This window comes from Sorex fumeus, unplaced genomic scaffold (assembly GCF_029834395.1).
Source record: "Sorex fumeus unplaced genomic scaffold, SorFum_2.1 ptg000064l, whole genome shotgun sequence".
Taxonomy (NCBI): Eukaryota; Metazoa; Chordata; class Mammalia; order Eulipotyphla; family Soricidae; genus Sorex; species Sorex fumeus.
In genome coordinates, this window is record NW_026606121.1 from 754,989 (window position 1) to 773,056 (window position 18,068).

At 61.3% G+C, this 18,068-nt stretch overlaps 3 protein-coding genes across 3 annotated transcripts; all 3 read left to right on the forward strand.

Annotated features, from left to right (window-relative positions):
• Positions 1-1,445: 1,445 nt before the first annotated feature.
• Positions 1,446-7,192, forward strand: GPC2 (glypican 2). The gene is made up of 10 exons (XM_056128470.1): positions 1,446-1,741; positions 2,414-2,572; positions 2,886-3,211; positions 3,819-3,899; positions 4,804-4,966; positions 5,177-5,307; positions 5,399-5,551; positions 5,631-5,770; positions 5,879-6,054; positions 6,690-7,192. The coding sequence occupies exons 1-10, from the start codon at positions 1,576-1,578 to the stop codon at positions 6,938-6,940; spliced, it is 1,746 nt and encodes a 581-aa protein (XP_055984445.1). The 5' UTR covers positions 1,446-1,575; the 3' UTR covers positions 6,941-7,192.
• A 969-nt stretch (positions 7,193-8,161) lies between these two features.
• On the forward strand, positions 8,162-13,419 carry GAL3ST4 (galactose-3-O-sulfotransferase 4). The gene is made up of 4 exons (XM_056128467.1): positions 8,162-8,242; positions 9,242-9,551; positions 9,740-10,049; positions 12,284-13,419. The coding sequence occupies exons 2-4, from the start codon at positions 9,427-9,429 to the stop codon at positions 13,289-13,291; spliced, it is 1,443 nt and encodes a 480-aa protein (XP_055984442.1). The 5' UTR covers positions 8,162-8,242; positions 9,242-9,426; the 3' UTR covers positions 13,292-13,419.
• A 379-nt stretch (positions 13,420-13,798) lies between these two features.
• On the forward strand, positions 13,799-17,971 carry TRAPPC14 (trafficking protein particle complex subunit 14). The gene is made up of 11 exons (XM_056128358.1): positions 13,799-14,299; positions 14,396-14,491; positions 14,573-14,702; positions 14,795-14,881; positions 14,992-15,112; positions 15,210-15,357; positions 15,665-15,747; positions 15,827-15,990; positions 16,722-16,876; positions 16,972-17,165; positions 17,241-17,971. The coding sequence occupies exons 1-11, from the start codon at positions 13,928-13,930 to the stop codon at positions 17,392-17,394; spliced, it is 1,704 nt and encodes a 567-aa protein (XP_055984333.1). The 5' UTR covers positions 13,799-13,927; the 3' UTR covers positions 17,395-17,971.
• Positions 17,972-18,068: the final 97 nt, after the last annotated feature.

Below are 18,068 nucleotides of genomic sequence, written 5' to 3' on the forward strand. Positions count from 1 at the left end.
ATCCCAGCATCCCATATGGTCCCCTGAGCACCGCCAGGAGTAATTCCTGACTGCAGAGCCAGGAGTAACCCCTGTGCATCGCTGGGTGTGACCGAAAAAAAAAAAAGACGCTAGGTGATGACTCGGCGGCAGACCACAGGTCCTACGTGTGAGGGACCCTGGGGAAAAACAACAAAGACGGGAGCGACAGTACAGCCGGGAGGGCGCTTGCCTTGCACGCGACTGATGTGGGTTCGATCCCCGGCACCCCACTGGGTCCCTCAGCCCCACCAGGAGCAAATTCCTGAGCGCAGACCCAGGAGTCAGCCCCAGCACCTATAGGTGTCGGCTCGCCTCCCCCCTCCCCCCAAATAAAAGCTCCAGCACCCCGAGCAAGGGCAAAGGCACCTGCCCGAGCTTTTGGAACCTGCGGAGGCTTCAGAGACGGAAACTGCGGACACAGGCCCACACGACAATTTAGAGTAGAAACTCCCAGAACAGCCTGGAGTTCCCGCTGGAAGATTCGCCCAGACGCGGGAAGCCACCAGGGTGGCTCTAAGACGCTCCGTGAAGGGCCGTGGGAAGGGCCAAGTGAGGTGGCGTCTCTGAGAAGAGGCTCCTCTGACAGACCCTGAGGTGCTCCGGACCGAGCGCCCCCACAGCAGCTCGGGCCGCGGTTCCGAGCCTCTGGGGAATGGGTCGGGTCGGGCCCGGAATCTGGGATGGGAAGGGGCCGGAACCTGGGTCAAAGTGGGACGTCACTAGCGGTGCCTCAGAAAGCGACTTCAGGCCGAGCGGGGCCAAAGAAACGTCCGCAACCCCAACGCCTCCGCACACGCAGCCGCCGCCGCCGCTTCCGGTGGCGCGAGAACGTAGAAAAGCGCGGGAAGGCGCGAGGTGAGCCGTGCGCAGACGCAGAGCCAACATTTTGGCCCAGGGCTATCGCGAGACTTGCGCCTTACGTGAGCTCGTGCTCACCACGTTCCCGTCACGCCGCTCTAAAAGCCTCGAGGAGCGGTGAGGTGGGCGGCTGGTCGCCCAGTCACGTGGGCCCGGGCATGCGGCCTGCTCTCTCTAGCCCAGCCCCACCCCGGCACCGCCCAGACCTGGCCCCTATTCCTCCCCTTATCGGGTGGGCTTCGCGCTCAACTCTCCCAGACTCACTTCCAGCTTGCTTCTCAACTGCCATAGGCTGAGTTCCATCCCAGCCCCGCCTCCCAAATGGACTGCCACGCCCCCCAGAAAGGCCACGCCCCTCCCCCCATCAACCCTCTTAGTTCGATCGAGTACCGCGCCCCCTGCCGAGTTTCCCTCCCGGACATTGGCTTGATTTCTTCCTTGGCCCCGCCCCCAAAGCAGCGCCTAACCATCATTGGTGGGGCTCTGCCCGGGGCCCCGCCCCCTGTCCGACTCCGGCTCCCATTGTCTCCGCAGATGCCGCCTGGTCCAGCTACGGTGCTCTGCGTTCAGTTTTCGGAGGTCGCGCTCTTTCTCTGACCGGCGGACGGGTCCCGTGTCCAAGAACGGACTTTCTGAGTTCGGGCGGCTTTTCTTTCTTCCTTTGGACCCACTTTGCCGTCCCAAGACGCAGCAGCTATGTCCGCGATGCGATCACTTCTGCTTCTGCTGCTGCCTCTGTGTCCCGGTCCGGGACCTGGACTCAGGAGCGAGGCAAAGGTCACCCGGAGTTGCACTGAGACCCGGCAGGTGCTGGGAGCCCGGGGATATAGCTTAAATCTACTCCCTCCCGCCCTGATCTCAGGTGAGGAGAAAGAGGAAGACTACAGAGAAAAGGGGACGAGGGAGGGGGACGGGGGCGGGTCCTCCTCATCGCACAATAACTCTCTTCCCTTTTCAGAGTGACCGTTGTAATAATCGTCTCCCACCACCACCCCTCCATCCCCCATAGTAACAATGTCTCCTTCCGAACTTTCTTACCGGAATTACGGTACTCCCTGGATCACATAATAGCTTTTTTACTCCCCCCCACCCCAGGAATCTCCTAGTCATTAGCATCTCCTCTGCCTTTCTTTCTTCTGAGCCCAGTTCATTCCCATCACAATTTCTGCCCGCCCGCTTAGGAAGCGATGCTTTCTAGTTTGCCAAGTGATTCCACCCCTCAACCCCATGCTTCCCACAGAAGCTGTCCTGTTAGTCCCTAAAGACTTGTGGTGTGTGATTGTTAGGGAAGGTCACCTGAGGACCCTTTGATCACATTTTTGCCCCATCACTATTTGATCCCGGGGCAACATGAGATGCAGCAGATACGGGATGGAAGAGGAGACAATAAGGAAGAACCCGGAGCAGGTGGGGCCAGGGCAGACAATAGACAAGGGACCAGACAGGTAGAAGAGAAGGGATACCCCCCCCCCAAGAGGTTGGGGGGGGGAGGAAGAAATTTCACCACATCCCCATCCACTACTTCTCCGTCCAGGCGAGCACCTCCAGATCTGTCCCCAGGAATATACCTGCTGTTCCAGTGAGATCGAGCAGAGGCTGACCTGGGAGACAGAGTCCACCTTACAGAGCCTGGTGGAGGAGAACGGCTCCTTCCTGGTTCACATGCTGTCTGCCCGGCACAAAACGTTTGATGGTGAGAACTCGGAGTCCTCCATGCTGATCCAGTCACCCTCTCTGTGTGCTGTCCAAGCATCCTGTCCCTCTCCCCTGCTCCTTCCCTAGGCATCCCAGCTCAGCCCTAGCTTAGCATCTCCCTCCTCCCAGCCTCTCTCCAGGGTCCTTCCTGCTTCCCCCATCTCCTCCCTACACCCCCCACCCCACCCCTGCCCCATTCCCAGGCTGCTCAGATCTCTGGGTTTCCAGCTTTTCCTCTTCTCTCCCACCGCTCGCTCATCCTGCTGCCGGCCTTCTGGCCCCTCACACGTGCTTCTCTGCCTTTACCACAGAGACTTTCCGGGAGATGCTCTTGTCATCCGAGCACTCTCTGGCCCTGCTCTTCCACCGCTCCTACGGCCGCCACCTGTATGCCCAGCACACGCTCTTGTTCAGTGGCCTGTTCTCTCGGCTCCGGGACTACTATGAGAAGTCCGGTGGGGGGTTAGATGATGCCCTGGCGGATTTCTGGGCGCAGCTCCTGGAGAGAATATTTCCTGTGCTGCACCCACAGTACTCCTTCTCCTCCGGGTATCTCTTCTGCCTCACACGCTTTGCCACCTCTGCTGAAGAGTCTCTGAAGCCCTTCGGGGACTCACCCCGCCGCCTCCGCCAGCAGGTGAGGGGCCCCAGGCCTCAGCTGCAGCATCTCTGACCGACTGTGTGTTCTCTAACTATGCCTCGCTCTTCAGCCCTCTGACGCCCCCTTTTCATGCCCCCCCCCCCCGTCATTCCAGACCTGCGTGGCAGCTGGCTCTGACCCAGTGATCCTCATCAAGAGTCCCTGTCTCTTCTTAGTTTCCTGCTCACCTGCTCCTTCAACCCCTCCTACTCCTAACATTTTGGCTTCCTCTTGTTGAACTTGCCATGAGTTAGCCCTTCAGATTTGAGAAGGGTTGCATTTTCTTCTCATTGATGTAGCTTCCAGAGGGAGGCAGTAATATGCCCATTTTACAGATGAGAATGCTGAATCTCCCGGAGTTGTTAAGATGCCATAACCAGCAAGTGGTAAAGCTGTTTCTCATGCTCAGCTCCTCTGTCTTCAATCTAGTTGTTCTGTCTTCAGATCCTGTAAAACAGCTCCATCCTGGCCACTCTAAGATAGCCCCACAAGGCTGATGGCCACTGCAGGCCCCCCTGGGTGAACTCTCAGTCTGTCTTCACTGACCTAGCTACGAATGACCCTTTATTGGTTTTTCTCTTCTCCACCTTTCCCCTTCCTGCAGCTAACCCGGGCCCTGCTGGCTGCCCGAGCTTTTGTGCAGGGCCTGAAGAACGGAAGAGATGTGGTCAACGAAGCACTTAAGGTAGGGGGGTTTGTGGGTGCACAGAGCCCTGGGAGGGAGACCTTAGGAGGAGAGGGCCAGAGAGAGTTTGGTGTCTGTAGTGCTTGCGGAGCACGGAAGTGGCCCCGCTTCCATCCCAGGCATCGCATGGTCCCCTGGGCACAGAACCAGGAGTGGCCCCTGCAGCCGCTTGGTGTGACCTGGAAACAAACAAAAAGGAAAGAAGAAAAGGAGACTGGGACAGCTGGTTGGGACCTTCCCTTATCCGCCCCAAGGCACCTCAGGGAAAATCAGAGAGGAAGGGGTTGGAATGAATGCTCCTTGGTGTCATGACCCCTAACCTCTGAACTTCTCCAGCCCTCTGATGATGACTCATACCCACTGAAGGTCTGCTCGAGATTGGGCCCCTTGTGGGATCTGGGGGCATCAAGGCCTCACCCCAGAAGCCTCATCACCTACGTTTTCAGCTCCCTCCCTCCACCCACCACTGGTCTTTTCTCAGACCCCGCTCAGGACCCCAAAGTAACAGGAGCCCCCTCCTCAATCTGTGGCTCCGTCTTGGAGTATGACCTGCTGTCCCCTGCGGTCAACAGCTGCAGTCACCTCATAGCCAGCCTGGACGAGAGTTCAGTGTCAGAGACCGGAGCAATAGCACAGTAGGTAGGGCGTTTGCCTTGCACGCGGCCGAGCCAGGTTCGATTCCCAGCATCCCATATGGTCCCCCGAGCACTGCAAGGAGTAAGTGCATGTGCCAGGAGTAACTCCTGTGCATCGCTGGGTGTGACCCAAAAAGCAGAAAGAAAGAAAGGAAGGAAGGAAGGAAGGAAGGAAGGAAGGAAGGAAGGAAAGAAGGAAAGAAAGAGTTCAGTGTGGGTGGGGCTGAGAGTTTGGGGTGGTAAAGTTCTGCTCTCTGCTCTCTACCCAGACATCCCTGACTGAGGACTGCAAACGGGCTGTGATGCGTCTGATCGGCTGCCCCCTTTGCAGGGGGGTCCCCTCCTTGGCCCCCTGTCGTGGCTTCTGCCTCAATGTGGCCCATGGCTGTCTCGGCCCTCAGGGACTGGATCCTGATTGGAAATCCTACCTGGGTGAGGGGGATATAGGAAAGCCTGGGTGGGGGGGGCGGGGATGGGGGCGGGGGACCGAGCATGCCTGTGAGGATATATGAGGGGTGAGTGGGCCTGTGAGTTTCTCCCGGCCATGGCGCCTCCAAGGCCAGGTGGGTGATGCTCGTGTGGACTTGCTAATTCAGTGATTGTGTCCCTGCCGCCCCCCTACTTTTCTCCCCCTCCTTCCAGATAGTCTCCTGTTGCTGGCTGACAAGCTGCTGGGCCCCTTTTCGTTCGAGCAGGCCGCCCGCGCCGTCGGGCTGCGGATCCAGGAGGCCTTGATGTACCTGCAGGAACACAGCGTGCGGGTGTCAAGCCAGGTGGCTCTTTGGAGAGGGGAGATGGAGGGGTGAGAGCAGGACCCTGGGGTTTCCCACTGTGGGCTGACTGCGTGGGATGGCTCTCCCACAGGTGTTTAAGGAATGCGGGGCCCCCCAGATCATCCAGGCGCGCACTCGCCGAGCCCCACCCCTCCGGGAAGACGGACTCCGGCTCTGGAGCTCAGGGTCCTTGGAGGAGCAGCCGCCCACCCAAAAGACCATGAGCAACAACCTCACGAGGCTGGTGAGCGGCGGGGCGGCGCGGGGGTCGCGGGGGGCGGGCTGGGGACCTCAGCTGGCACCCCGCTCTCTGCACCCCGCAGGTGTGGGAGCTCCGCGAGCGGCTAGGTCGGGTGCGGGGCTTCTGGGCCGGGCTGCCCCAGAGCGTGTGCGCCGACTCCCGCATGGCCGCGGACATCTCGCAGGAGGCGGCGTCCTGCTGGACCGGGGCCGGGCGAGGCCGGTGAGGCGCGGGCTGGGCGGGCGGGTGGGCGCGGCGCGGTGCTGGGGGTGGGTGGCCGGGCGGGGCCGGGCCGGCGGGTGGGAGCCTCCGGGGCCGCTTTGCTCGCAGGTACTTGTCCCGCGTGGTCGAGGACTCCGAGACCGAGCACCAGGACAACCCGGAGTTCCCGGGGGTGACCCTCGCCCCGGACCTGGCTGCTCGGAAGAGGCGGCTGCTACTCCGCTCCGCCACCATCCGAATGAAAGCGGCCGCGGAGGGCCGGGACCTGGCGTCGGAGGACTCGGGTGAGCGTCGGGTCCCTGCGATTGGCCGCGGCGGGCCCCGGCCCCGCCCCCGGCCGCTCGGCCCCGCCCCCGCCTGTCATTCACTGGACCGCGCTCCTGCCCCAATACACATGCCAAGAGCTCAGGGCAGGAAAACAATCTGGGTCTCCCGCCGAGTTCGCGGTCCGGCGCGGGGGAGGGGGGGAGACTCCCACCCATTTCCTGCCCAGCGGTGGGGAGCTTCTTTGAGTGGGCAGTGGCTGTGGGGAGACTGGGAAAGGGGTGCGCAAGGGCCTTTGGGCGAACTCCCCCCAGGTACTTGCCGAGCATCTGTATTTATACCCGTTTCTCATTGTCTGTCCCTTTCCTCCCGCACCCCCTTTCCCATTGCTGGCTGCTTCTGTGGATGTCTGTTTTCTCTCTTCCCGTTTTTCCTCTCTCCATCTACCCGCCTCCTTTTTCTCCTCCTCCTTTGCCTTCCCTCCTTCCCTGCGCTTGCCCCTGCTCTCCTGTCGCTCATGCTCACCTTCCCCTCCACCTCCGCCGCCTCTCTTCATTCTGTTCCCCTCTGCACTTCTCTCTTCCTCCTGGCTGTGCCTCACACTGGGCGGGGGGGGGCTCCCTGTTTGCAGAGGATGAGGACCACGATGAAGAAGAAGGCAGCAGTGCGGGTTCTGGAGAAGGCGTCCACTATGCAGACGACTGGATGGCTGGGGCAGCAGCTGTGCCCGCGCCAGCTCGCCCTCCTCGCCCTCCTCGGAGAGAGGGAGCTGGGAGCAAAGGAGGAGGTGTCGTTGTTCGACACAACCAGGGGAGGAGCAGGACTGGGGGGGCATCTCTTGGTTTTCATTTCCAGCCCACCCTTATTATCTCCCTCTCAGTCCTGGCCCTCCTGGGGCCTCGGTAACACAAAAGGGGGTGCCCTGGCGGCAGAAGGGTTCATGGGCCCTTCCCTGCCCCTCCCGCTTAGCTGGGTGTGGGGAGGAGTTGAAGGGGGCTGCAGAGAGGTTAGAGAAAAGGGACTTTTGGGGTGAATGGCTGGGGCCCCGAATCCAGGGGATTTTTTCCATAGGTGATTTGGGAGTAGGTGGGAAGGGTAGCCACAATATTTATTTTTTCATTGGTTAATGGAGGATGTGGGGCTGGGGGGTATTTATTTAGTAAGAAAGTGGGCTGGGGATCAGTCCCAACAGGGAAAAAATTGGGGGGGGGGCTTTTAGTGTTGGGGGATGGGAGGGTTGGAAGGAATTTGGAAGTGGGGAAGGGTGGGGACACCCTGACTCCGAAATGGACAAAGCTGGGTGCTGATGGGTGGTGAGGTTGGGAGGCCAGGGGCTGGGGTGGATGAGTCCAGGAGGTGAGAGTCTATGGGCCTGAGTTCCGTCGATTTTTTTTCAGTTTCAATTTCTTAAATGTCATCCATGATCTCTGCCATCCACATCCGATACAAGCTTCGCCATGTCGTGTTTCAGTGTTAGCTCTACAAATAAACGGTTACTTTTATTGGATTGGTGTGTGACTCTCTGCTCCTTTCACATCCCAGGGCCTCTGTGACCCACTTCTTGACTCCTGGAACCTGGGCCAGGGAGGGGCGATTGGTTTTGGACCAGGGGTCCAGCCTCCAAACCTGAGCTCCTTTCTCGATAAAGAAAAGCTGTGAAGAACCCCCGAGTCAAAACTCTGGGAGACTGTGCCTGTGTTGGCTGAAGGCTTTTCTATGTCTGATTAACATCCCGCACAGCCCCTGCCCAGGGCGGGGCTTGCCCACTGGGTCCCCCACGCTTGGTTCCCCATGCCAGCCTCTGGCCACCTTTGTCAAGTCCTTGACAAGGTCTGCTTTCAACTCTGGTGCTTTCTCCTTCCCTTTTCTTTCTTTTCTGGCGCCTGAATAAACCTTTTGTTCTGTCGGGAGAGGAAAAGGTATCGATTCCAGGGAGGAAACGGAGGTGTCGGGCCAGTCCTCCACGGTGGGACTCAGCGCAGGGTTGCTGGGGGCGGTGGTCTGCAGAAGGAAAGCTGCGGCGTCCTGGCAGGGGAGAGGCCGAGCGGGGATGCGAGCGCTGGGGAGCTGCCCAGGCTGGCGGGACAAAGGGAGGGAGTGGGCGGAGCCTGGGCGCTGGAAAGTTTATGGGAAAGTTGGGGCGGGCGGTGGCTGAGGCGCGCGGCCGGACAGCCAGACCCGCTTCCCCGCGGCTAGCTCAGGTGCCCGGTGAGTGGACCAGTGAGGCCGAGGCTTCGGCAACTGGAGGGACCCTTGGGTTTTTGCGGGGGAAGTCGTGGGGGCTCATCAAGAGAAGCCCAGAGGGAGGCAGCGGTCATCCAAAGCAGGGGACCGAGAGCAGGAGGCTGGACGGGAACAAATGGATGGGAAGAACAGAAGTGGCCCCCCGACACTGGGCTGGATGGGGGGGGGGCTGTGCTGAAGGGAGGGACGGGGGCCCCCGGCGCCAGAGGGATGGGCCTTTTGATTGCCCTGGGGGGATTCTCTGCTGGGATCATTCCCAGTTTCTTCCGAAAGGGGGGCTGGTCAGAACTTGCTACTGGCTGCGCCCTGGCCCCCCTTCTTCCCCCACCCGGCTTGGAATCTGAAAGGGGTGGACCGGACTCCCGAGGATTAGGGAAGCGGAGCCGCCTGTTTCTTGGGTCTCCGTCCCTGTTTCCCTCCCTCCTTCCTCCTTCCCTGCAGATTTTCCAATGATCTGGGAGGACGGCTAGGAGGTAGCCGGATATCTGCCCTTAAGTCACCCAAAATGTCCCAGTCCGTGACATACCCTTAGGTACAAGCCTGCTCTGTCATCTCCCCTCCTTTCTGACACCGGCCGCCTCTTTGGGGTCCCCCCTCTCTGCCACCTCTCCCAGCTGACTGTTTGCCTGACCCATATCAGCCCAAGCCCCCAGCCTCCCCTCTCCCAGTCCAAGAAGGAACCTCTGTCCTCCTGCCTATCTTCCTCCACTGCAGATCTGCCTCGCAGGGTCTCTGCTTTCTCCCTTCCCACCAAAGCCCCCCCCCGCCCAGGTTCAAGGAGAGAGCAGAGGTGGGGGTTTGGGGGACCAGTTGGCAGCGAGTAGAGGAGGAGCGCCGGGCCTTCCTCAGAAGAGTGGGTGTAGCCAGCACACCCCGGCCTCCACTCACTCAGAGTTGGGGCTCAGCGGTTCAGAGGCTCTACCCTTCTCCTTAGACGCTCCCTCCTTCCTTTTCCTTTCCCAGCTAGACGCTGACAGCGGCAAAAATCTGCTAACTCAGGGGGCCGACTCTACCAGGGCTGAGGAGGCCTGGGGAATGAGCCCCCAGATCGCCTATCCGTGCCTTCTGCGGCTGCACCGCTGCCCCCAGCTGCCTCTGCCCCAGTCGCCGGCCTGGCCTTCCCTGGCATCACGCTGCCCCCGGGCCCCATGGGCTCCCTCTCTCCAACCAGGACCATTCGCCTCTGGGGACCTCGGAGCCTGGGGGTGGCCCTGGGTGTCTTCATGACCATTGGATTTGCGCTCCAGCTCTGGGGGGGGCCCTTTCAGAAAAGGTAAGACCCCCATCTTTTCCCGACTCCACAGAGTCACCCCCAGTCCCACTTGCCCCTGTCTGGTGCCCCCCCCCCCCACTCCCCAAGCTAGGGGTGTGACTCAGGGGCTCTGTTCTTGCTCCCTAAGACCCTTGGCCACCTGCTGGTGAGACCCAGTCACTTCTCTCCATCTGTCTGTCTTTTCCCAGGCTCCCTGGGGTGCAGGTGCAGTTCCGCAAGCCCTGGACTCCGTCCGTGGGACCCGCGCTTCTGTCTTGCCCACCCCGGCAGCACCTGGTCTTCCTGAAGACACACAAATCCGGGAGCAGCTCGGTGCTGAGCCTGCTCCATCGCTACGGGGACCGGCACGGGCTACGTTTCGCCCTCCCCACCCATTACCAGTTCAGCTACCCCAGGCTCTTCCAGGCCTCCCGCGTCAAAGGGTACCACCCACAGAATGGAGACAACCAGCCCCCCTTCCACATCATCTGTCATCACATGAGGTTCAACCTGAAAGAGGTGAGGGAGCAAGGAGGGAAGCGGGGGTGGGGGGAGGCACAAGGGAGATGAGCCCAGGCCTAGGACCAGGGAGGTCTCAGGTCTGGGGCACCCCAGTATTGTTTGACCCAAAGTTGGGGCCTGGGGACCACAAACTTCCCTCCCCCCCGATTCCTACCCCCCAGCTTATCCAGGCTCTTTCCTCAATTTCCCCCACTGATGCTGGGGTCCCGTGTACTGCCCCAACTCTTCCTCCAGGTGCCCCTTGCCCTCTGGGCCCCTCCCACTGGCATCTGGCGCCCTCCTCTTACCACTTTTGCCAGATCCAGAGACTTAATGCATGCCAAGGCTTGGCCCCAGCACAGAAGGAGAGACCAGGGCGCGCCGCTACCTGCTGACTCGAACATGCAGGAGCCTGAGTTCTCGGAGGAAGACACACTCTGAGCAAATAAAAACACCCAGTAGGGGCCGGTGCTTTGTAGCAAGCACCTGGTAATAATTCTAACATTGCCTCGGCAGGAAGGCCCTTGAATCTCCATCCTACAGAGAGGCAAAGGGACTGGCTGGAAGCTACCAAGCTGGGCTTTGTACCTAGGTCCATGTGTGCCAAAGTCACGGCACCTTCAGGGGCTGTGGGCATGGGTCTGTGCTAAGTCTTTGGAATATTAACTCAGGAGAGCAGGGCTTTCTAGAAAGGTGCATTAGAAAGGAAAGGGGTTTGGGTGTGCCTTTGTAATAAGGAGAATATCTGGGAGGCTTAGGGGGTGCAAAAAGCAACCAAGACGGGGCGTTAGGGGCTGGAGAGAGAGCTCAGTGGGTAGGGTGTTTGCCTTAAACAAGGTCAACCTGGGTTTGACCCCCGACATTCCATACGGTCCCCCGAGCACTGCACAGAGTGAATCCTGAGTGCAGAGCCAGGAGTAACCCAGGTGCATCACCAGATGTGGCAAAAAAAAAGTGATGATAGTGGTTTTGAATGTGTTTATGTGGGCCTGCGTGAGGAATTGGTGGGGGTGGGGGGCTGTGTGGGGGTGGGGGCATCCAGTCTGGGCTGCTGGAACTGAGAAAACCATGAAGGCACATGTGTGTGATGGAATAGGGTAGTGAGGGCACCCCAGCAGAAGCCTGATGGCGGCGGTCAGGGTGATGCTGGACAGTGACCTGCCTTCACACTCTTTGAGGGCAGCATGGATCCAGACGGTGCAGCTGGAGGGAGACTCTGGTAGCCCAGTCACCTGTCCTGCATTGCCCAGCTGACCAGCGGCTGGGGAGGGATTTCATTCCAAGCTCAGCCACGCCTTGGACTTGGCACTGTGCTTTGCCTTCCCAGGGGATATGCACCCAGACACTGCCTCAAAGGCAGGCCCACTCATGTCTGAAGGGGCAGGCCTTCCGGGAGGCTGCAGAGTCAGCTCTGACACCAGCTGCCTGCAAAGACCACCCGGGGTGCAGCTCAGCTCAGTCCTCACCTTCCTTCTCACTGACATGCAGGGTCCTACATCCCGGGTCTCGGGATGCCACTTTGCCGAGGGTTTCCAGTGCCCAAGCCAGGGACATCTTTTGCTCTCCAACACACTCAGGAATCCCAGAAGTGCCCTGTCCTTTGCCACCCGGGGGTGGGCTTGCCTACCTGATGCCAGCACCTGGCATGGTAGTCTGCTCTCCTGCCTCTTGGTGCCAGATGGCCATCCCCTGGGGCCTGAGACCTGAGACTAGTTTCTTTCTTGGAGCAGAGACCCAGGTTAGGCCTTCAGATGTTTTTTTTTTTTTTTGTGGGGGGGAGTAGGGCTTTGAGCTACACCCAGCAGTACTTGGGCGCTATTCCTGGCTCTGTGCTCAGAAGTAATAACCCTTGGCAGGGCTTCAGGGACATTATGTGGTGCCAGGGATTCGAACTAGGGTTGGTGAGTTACAAGGTAAGCACTCTTATCCCTATCCTTTGTTGGGATTTGTTGAAGAAGAGACACAAAATCAGTTCCTCAGAGGTTTTACAGACTAAGGTGAACAGAAGAGCTTAAAGGGGAAACATTATTTATTTAATTTTGCAATACCCAGCTCAGGAGCTACTCCTGGTTCTGTGCTCAGGGATCGCTCCTGGCCGTGCTCAAGGGGATCATACATGGTGCTGGGGATCCAACCACAGCAGAGCACAAACCATTCAGAGTGACTTGCTCAGGATCTGGGCAGGATCTGGGCAATTGCCAGTTTGAGGCGGCGCCATTCTCTCCCCATGTCTATTCTCTCTCTCTCTACAGGTACTTCGGGTCATGCCTTCTGACAGTTTCTTCTTTTCCATTGTCCGAGACCCGGCAGCTCTGGCCCGCTCTGCCTTTTCTTATTACAAGTCCACCTCCTCGGCCTTCCGGAAGGCTCCCTCCCTGGCAGCCTTCCTGGCCAACCCACGAGCCTTCTACCGGCCCGGGGCCCGTGGGGATCACTACGCTCGCAACTTGCTGTGGTTTGACTTTGGCCTCCCCTTCCCCCCTGAGATGAAGAATTCTCCTCCTGCCCGGAACCCCAACTCCGCACAGCTGCGTATCTTGCCCTCTGGCAGTGACCCCCGAGCCCACAGCCCAGATGCTGATGCTCTGCTCCATGCGGCCCCCACGGTGGCTCAAGGTCCCAGCTACACCTCCTTTGGCCTAGGGTCCTCGTCTTTCATCCAGTGGAGTCTGGATTGGCTGGATTCGGTCTTTGACCTGGTCTTGGTAGCCGAGTACTTTGATGAGTCATTGGTTCTGCTTGCCGATGCCCTGTGCTGGGGTCTAGACGACGTGGTGGGCTTCATGCATAATGCCCAAGCTCGAGGTCAGCAGGGCCTGGGGGACACGGGGGACGGCGGGCTAACGGCTGAGGACAGGCAGCTGAGCACCCGGGCCCGAGCTTGGAACAACCTGGACTGGGCCCTCTACGTTCACTTCAACCACAGTCTCTGGACCCGCATCAAGCAATACGGCCAGAGCCGGCTGCAGAACGCAGTGGCCGAGCTCAGGGCCCGCCGTGAGGCCCTGGCCAAACACTGTCTGGTCGGGGGTGAGGCCTTAGACCCCGAATACATCACTGACAAACGGTTCCGCCCTTTCCAGTTTGGGTCGGGAAAGGTGCTAGGATATGTACTTAGGGACGGACTGAGCCTCCCGGACCGGGAGGAGTGCGAGCGCCTGGTGACGCCTGAGCTACAGTACAAGGACAAACTGGACGCCAAGCAGTTCCCACCGACGGTGTCTCTGCCCCTCAAGACCTCCAGGATCCTTTCTCCATAGGCATCAGATGTCTAATTGCAGACGAGCTGGAAGCTGCTGGGGTGGGTGCGGGCGTCCCTGCTTCATTCGGAAAGAGCGCCTGCTCCCTGCCGCGGCCGTTGCCCGGCCAGCCTCCAACTGCTGGGACTGGGGGGGAGGAGGGGGCGGGTTCCAGGCGCCCCTCCCGCGCCGTCCAGCCCCGGGGCTGCTCTGGGTGCCTTAACAGGCCCCCGGAAGAGCTAACGGCGGTGAGGCAAAGACCCTTCGGGGGTTCAATGGGTTGCACCGGTGTGCCCCTTCTGTCGCTGGGATGCCTGTGCGTGTCGGTTGAATGAATAAATAACCTGAACCAGTCCCTGACGCTCCTTGGGCGGGGCGGAGCGGCGAGGAGGCGGGCCGGAGGGTGGTTCTCTCCATCTCTATCCCCCGGGCGGCCGTCCAAGCAAGCCCTCTCGGGCCGCGCCCCCCCCCCGCCCCCCGAAAATCCTGGGGCTGCCGAGGCCACGCCCCTTCCGCTTCCGGTCGCTCCCCAGTCATTCGGCCCGCGCCCGGGTTCCGGCCCCGGGGGGTCTCGGTTCCGGGTGCGCCGCCCGGGTTCCCGGCCCCCGCGGGCCTGTGGGGTCGGCGCTGGCCGGCCCAGCGGCCCGAGCGCCCCCCATGGAGTCCCAGTGCGACTACGCCATGTACTTCCCGGCCGTGCCGCTGCCGCCGCGCGCCGAGCTGGCGGGCGACCCGGGCCGGTACCGGGCGCTGCCGCGGCGGAACCACCTCTACCTGGGCGAGACGGTTCGCTTCCTGCTGGTGCTGCGCTGCCGCGGCGGCGCCGGCGCCGACCTGGGCGCCCGCGGGGCCTGGGCCGAGCTGGCCAGCGCCCTGGCCGCCCTGGCTTCGGTCAGCGCGGGCGGCGCCGGCGAGCCCGAGGCCGAGCCCGCCGGGGCTGGGGACCCCGGCGGGGGCGCGTTGTTTCGCGGGTGCAGCCCCCTGCTCACCCACGGCCCCGGCCCGGCCCACTCGGGGTCAGCGAGCACGGTGAGGAGTTCGGGGGGGCGCCTGGCCGCGGCGGGAGGATGACCGCGGGAGGCGGGGGCCGCGCCGCAGACCCTTCACCCCCTTTTGCAACTGCAGCTGCCGGTGGAGGAGCCAATCGTGTCCCCGGACGAGGTCATTTTCCCACTCACCGTTTCCCTGGACAGGTTGCCCCCCGGGACGCCCAAGGCCAAGGTAAGCCCAGCCAGGGATGGGGCTGGGGGCGGCGTGCCTAGCCACCCCCGTGTAACCAGGGTCCCGCGGGTCTGTGCTCAGATCGTCGTGACGGTGTGGAAGCGGGAGGTCGAGGCACCAGAGGTCAGAGACCAAGGCTACCTGCGCCTGCTGCAGACCCGCTCTCCCGGGGAGACCTTCCGGGGGGAGCAGAGCGCTTTCAAGGCCCAAGGTGGGGAGGGGCCCTGTGGATGTAGGGTGGAGGCCCCGGAGGGAAGGGGGTGCTGGGGGTGGCAGAGGGGTCACGCATGCCCCCTTTTGCAGTGAGCACCCTGCTGACGCTGCTGCCGCCTCCCGTTCTGAAATGCCGACAGTTCACTGTGGCCGGGAAACACTTGACCGTACTCAAGGGTGAGCAGATCTGGTCTGGCTTGGGGATGAGGGAGCAGTTTCTCTGGGTGGGCTGGTGGGGGGGCCGTGGGATGTGAGGGGCCAAGTACTGAGCTGGCTCCCCACGACAGTGCTGAACAGCTCCTCCCAGGAGGAGATCTCCATCTGGGACGTCCGCATCCTGCCCAACTTCAATGCCAGTTACCTCCCCGTCATGCCCGACGGCTCCGTGCTGCTGGTGGACAATGTCTGGTGAGGTCTGGGGGCATAGGGCTGCAGGGGGGTTTGGAGGGGGACATGGTAAGGCCAGCTCAAGCTCTGAGCTCTGCCCCCCTGTCCCCCAAATTAGTCACCAATCTGGGGACGTCTCCATGGGCTCCTTCTGTCGGCTCCCTGGGACCTCTGGCCGCTTCCCCTGCCCACTTAGTGCCCTGGAGGAACACAACTTCCTGTTTCAGCTAAGAGGGGGTGAGCAGCCCCCTCCAGGGGCCAAGGAGGTGAGAATAATGGGCCCCGGAGTGCTTTGGGAGAAAGAAAAGCACTTGGGGCCAGGAAAATGGCTGGAAGGGTGTTCACGTTTGCATGTAGGAGGCCAGGAGCTAATAATCCCTGGCACCTCGTAGTTTCCCCAAGTACCACTGGAAGTGAAACCCAAATACCGAGCCAGGAGGAGCCCCTGAGCATTGCTGGGTGTGGGCTCTTCCCTCCAAAAAAGAGAAAGCAGTGGGAGGGAGAGCAGGGGACAGGGTCTTCCTTGAGTGGACGCTGCCCTTCACTGATGTTTCCTCTGGCCCTGTCCTGCAGGGCCTGGAAGTGCCCCTGATTGCTGTGCTTCAGTGGTCCACTCCGAAACTGCCCTTCACCCAGAGCATCTACACCCACTACCGGTAGGCATGCTGCCGCCCTCGGGCACCTGCTGCCCCCTCCTTCCCAGCCCTGCATCAGCCACTTCCTCCCCGCTTCCAGCCTGCCCAGCATCCGCCTGGACCGCCCGTGCTTTGTGATGACCGCTTCCTGTGAGTCGCCTGTCCGGACCTATGAGCGCTTCACCGTCACCTACACGCTGCTCAACAATCTCCAGGACTTTCTGGCCGTGAGGCTCGTGTGGACCCCTGAGCACGCCCAGGCTGGTGGGTGGGCCAGGCTGGGTGCCTGCGCCTGCAGGAGAGAAGGGGAGGGGGCTGCTATGGTGGCAGGCTTCTGTGGCAGGCTACAGGGCTGTGGGCTCGCCACAGTCTCACGGAGCTAAGAGGCCGTAGGCTAGGGCCATCTGCAGAGCAGGAGAGGCTGGAGTGCTCCCTTCCCTGTGTGACCTAGAGAAAGTCACTTAACCTCTCCGAGCCTCAAAGTCCTGAAAGTCATCAATTCTTCTAGCCGTTAATGAGCTAATAGAATGTGGAGTGGTGGGACTGGAGCAGTAGCACAATGGGGAGGGCATTTGCCTTGCAAGCGGCCAACCCGGGTTCGATTCCCAGTATCCCATATGGTCCCCTGAGCACCACTAGGAGTGATTTCTGAGTGCAAAACCAGGAGTAACACCTGAGCATCGCCGAGTGTGATCCTAAAAAAAAAAAAAGAATGTGGAGTAGAGAGATCTGAACTCTAACCGAGCACACTCGTGCCGTGCCGTTCTTGCTGAAATTTGGCAAATGGTCACATCCTAGGCTTTCCTCGGCAGGGGTCTCCCAAGCAGTGCTCAGGAGGACTTGAGGGTCACTCCTGTTGGTATTTGGCCTGGTGGTGTGGGGGCCCCTTGGGTGATCCTGGTCCTGCCCAGAACCCTGCTCAGAACCTCGGGGGCCGATGTCCTGGTGGTGCCAGGGCTGTGAGTGGGGGTGTGAGGGTGCCGCTTGTGCCACAGGGAAGCAGCTGAGTGAGGAGGAGCGCCGCGCCATGCAGGCGGCCCTGGATGCCGTGGTGTGCCACACGCCCCTCAGCAACCTGGGCTTCTCCCGGAAGGGCAGTGCACTGACCGTCAGTGTGGCCTTCCGGGCTCTGCGGGCCGGGCTCTTCGAGGTGGGTGCCGGGGCGTGGGGCGAGATTGGGGGACCTGCCCCCTGCCCAGCGGGAGGATGCAAGCGCTGACTGTACCCCCCCCCCCCCCCCCCCAGCTGAGCCAGCACATGAAGCTGAAGCTGCAGTTCACGGCCAGCGTGTCCCATCCGCCCCCCGAGGCCCGGCCCCTGTCGCGCAAGAGCAGCCCCAGCAGCCCTGCGGTCCGCGACCTGGTGGACAGGCACCAGGCCAGCCTGGGCCGCTCCCAGTCCTTCTCCCACCAGCAGCCGTCCCGCAGCCACCTCATGAGGTAGGGCTGGGCTGTGGGGGGGTGGGGGATGGGCTGTTCGTGGGGCCTCAGCCACCACCTCTTGCTATCCCTCAGGTCGGGCAGCGTCATGGAGCGCCGGGCCATCACGCCGCCCGTGGCCTCGCCCGTGGGCCGCCCCCTCTACCTACCCCCGGACAAGGCCGTGCTTTCTCTGGACAAGATTGCCAAGCGCGAGTGCAAGGTCCTGGTGGTGGAGCCCGTCAAGTAGAACTGCCGGCCCCGTCGGCACTGCCAGAGATGTAATACACCCCCCACCCACCCCGGGCTCCTTGTTCTGGTGGGGGTGGGGGTGGGGGACAAGGGAGGGATGCAGAGGCTGCCCGTGGCTGTCTGTCTGTGTCTGCTGCTGAGGGCGAGGGACGAAGCTGTGAATCACGCACTCCAGTGTGCTGCCCACTAGGCCAACAGTATTTCCCCAACTTTTTGGGAGGGGGGGGCTGGCCCCACCCCTCGGCCAGGGCAGGGGCTCCGGGAGCCCCCACACCCCCGCCTTTCCCCAACTCTTAAGTTTACAAAGTACGTCCCTCGCCTTTCCCGCCTCTGACATTCCTGCCGCGGGGCCGAGAGCAGGGGGTGGTGAGCCGGTGAGGGGACCCCCAGCAGTGGCCGTCCTGTCTCAGGGCAGTGGGGGGAGCAGGGGGGGCCCCCTCATGTTTACGTTTGTAGCCTGAAGCACTTTAAGTTGTGGGTTTTGTTCTTTTTCCTCGTCCGTTTGTTCCTGTAACTTATTCTCCAGCGACTGCTTCACCCCACACCGGATCATTAAAGCCTGTTCAGGAGCCAGAGGGCTGATGTTTGTGTGTTGGTGGTGGAAGCGGGGCCCAGGGCCTCCCAGGGAGCCCCTCCACATGCCCTTGAGGAGTCAGCTTAGATGACTGGATG

Bases quoted from the DNA above. Each gene is read 5' to 3' on its own strand.
- GPC2 (XM_056128470.1), top strand. From the start codon at position 1,576: ATGTCCGCGATGCGATCACTTCTGCTTCTGCTGCTGCCTCTGTGTCCC. The intron at 5,771-5,878 runs GTGAGGCGCGGG...CTTTGCTCGCAG, and splicing joins ACCGGGGCCGGGCGAGGCCG to GTACTTGTCCCGCGTGGTCG. The intron at 6,055-6,689 runs GTGAGCGTCGGG...ACGATGAAGAAG, and splicing joins CCTGGCGTCGGAGGACTCGG to AAGGCAGCAGTGCGGGTTCT.
- GAL3ST4 (XM_056128467.1), top strand. From the start codon at position 9,427: ATGGGCTCCCTCTCTCCAACCAGGACCATTCGCCTCTGGGGACCTCGG. The intron at 9,552-9,739 runs GTAAGACCCCCA...GTCTTTTCCCAG, and splicing joins GGGGGGCCCTTTCAGAAAAG to GCTCCCTGGGGTGCAGGTGC. The intron at 10,050-12,283 runs GTGAGGGAGCAA...CTCTCTCTACAG, and splicing joins TGAGGTTCAACCTGAAAGAG to GTACTTCGGGTCATGCCTTC.
- TRAPPC14 (XM_056128358.1), top strand. From the start codon at position 13,928: ATGGAGTCCCAGTGCGACTACGCCATGTACTTCCCGGCCGTGCCGCTG. The intron at 14,300-14,395 runs GTGAGGAGTTCG...TTGCAACTGCAG, and splicing joins ACTCGGGGTCAGCGAGCACG to CTGCCGGTGGAGGAGCCAAT. The intron at 15,358-15,664 runs GTGAGAATAATG...CCTGTCCTGCAG, and splicing joins CCCCTCCAGGGGCCAAGGAG to GGCCTGGAAGTGCCCCTGAT.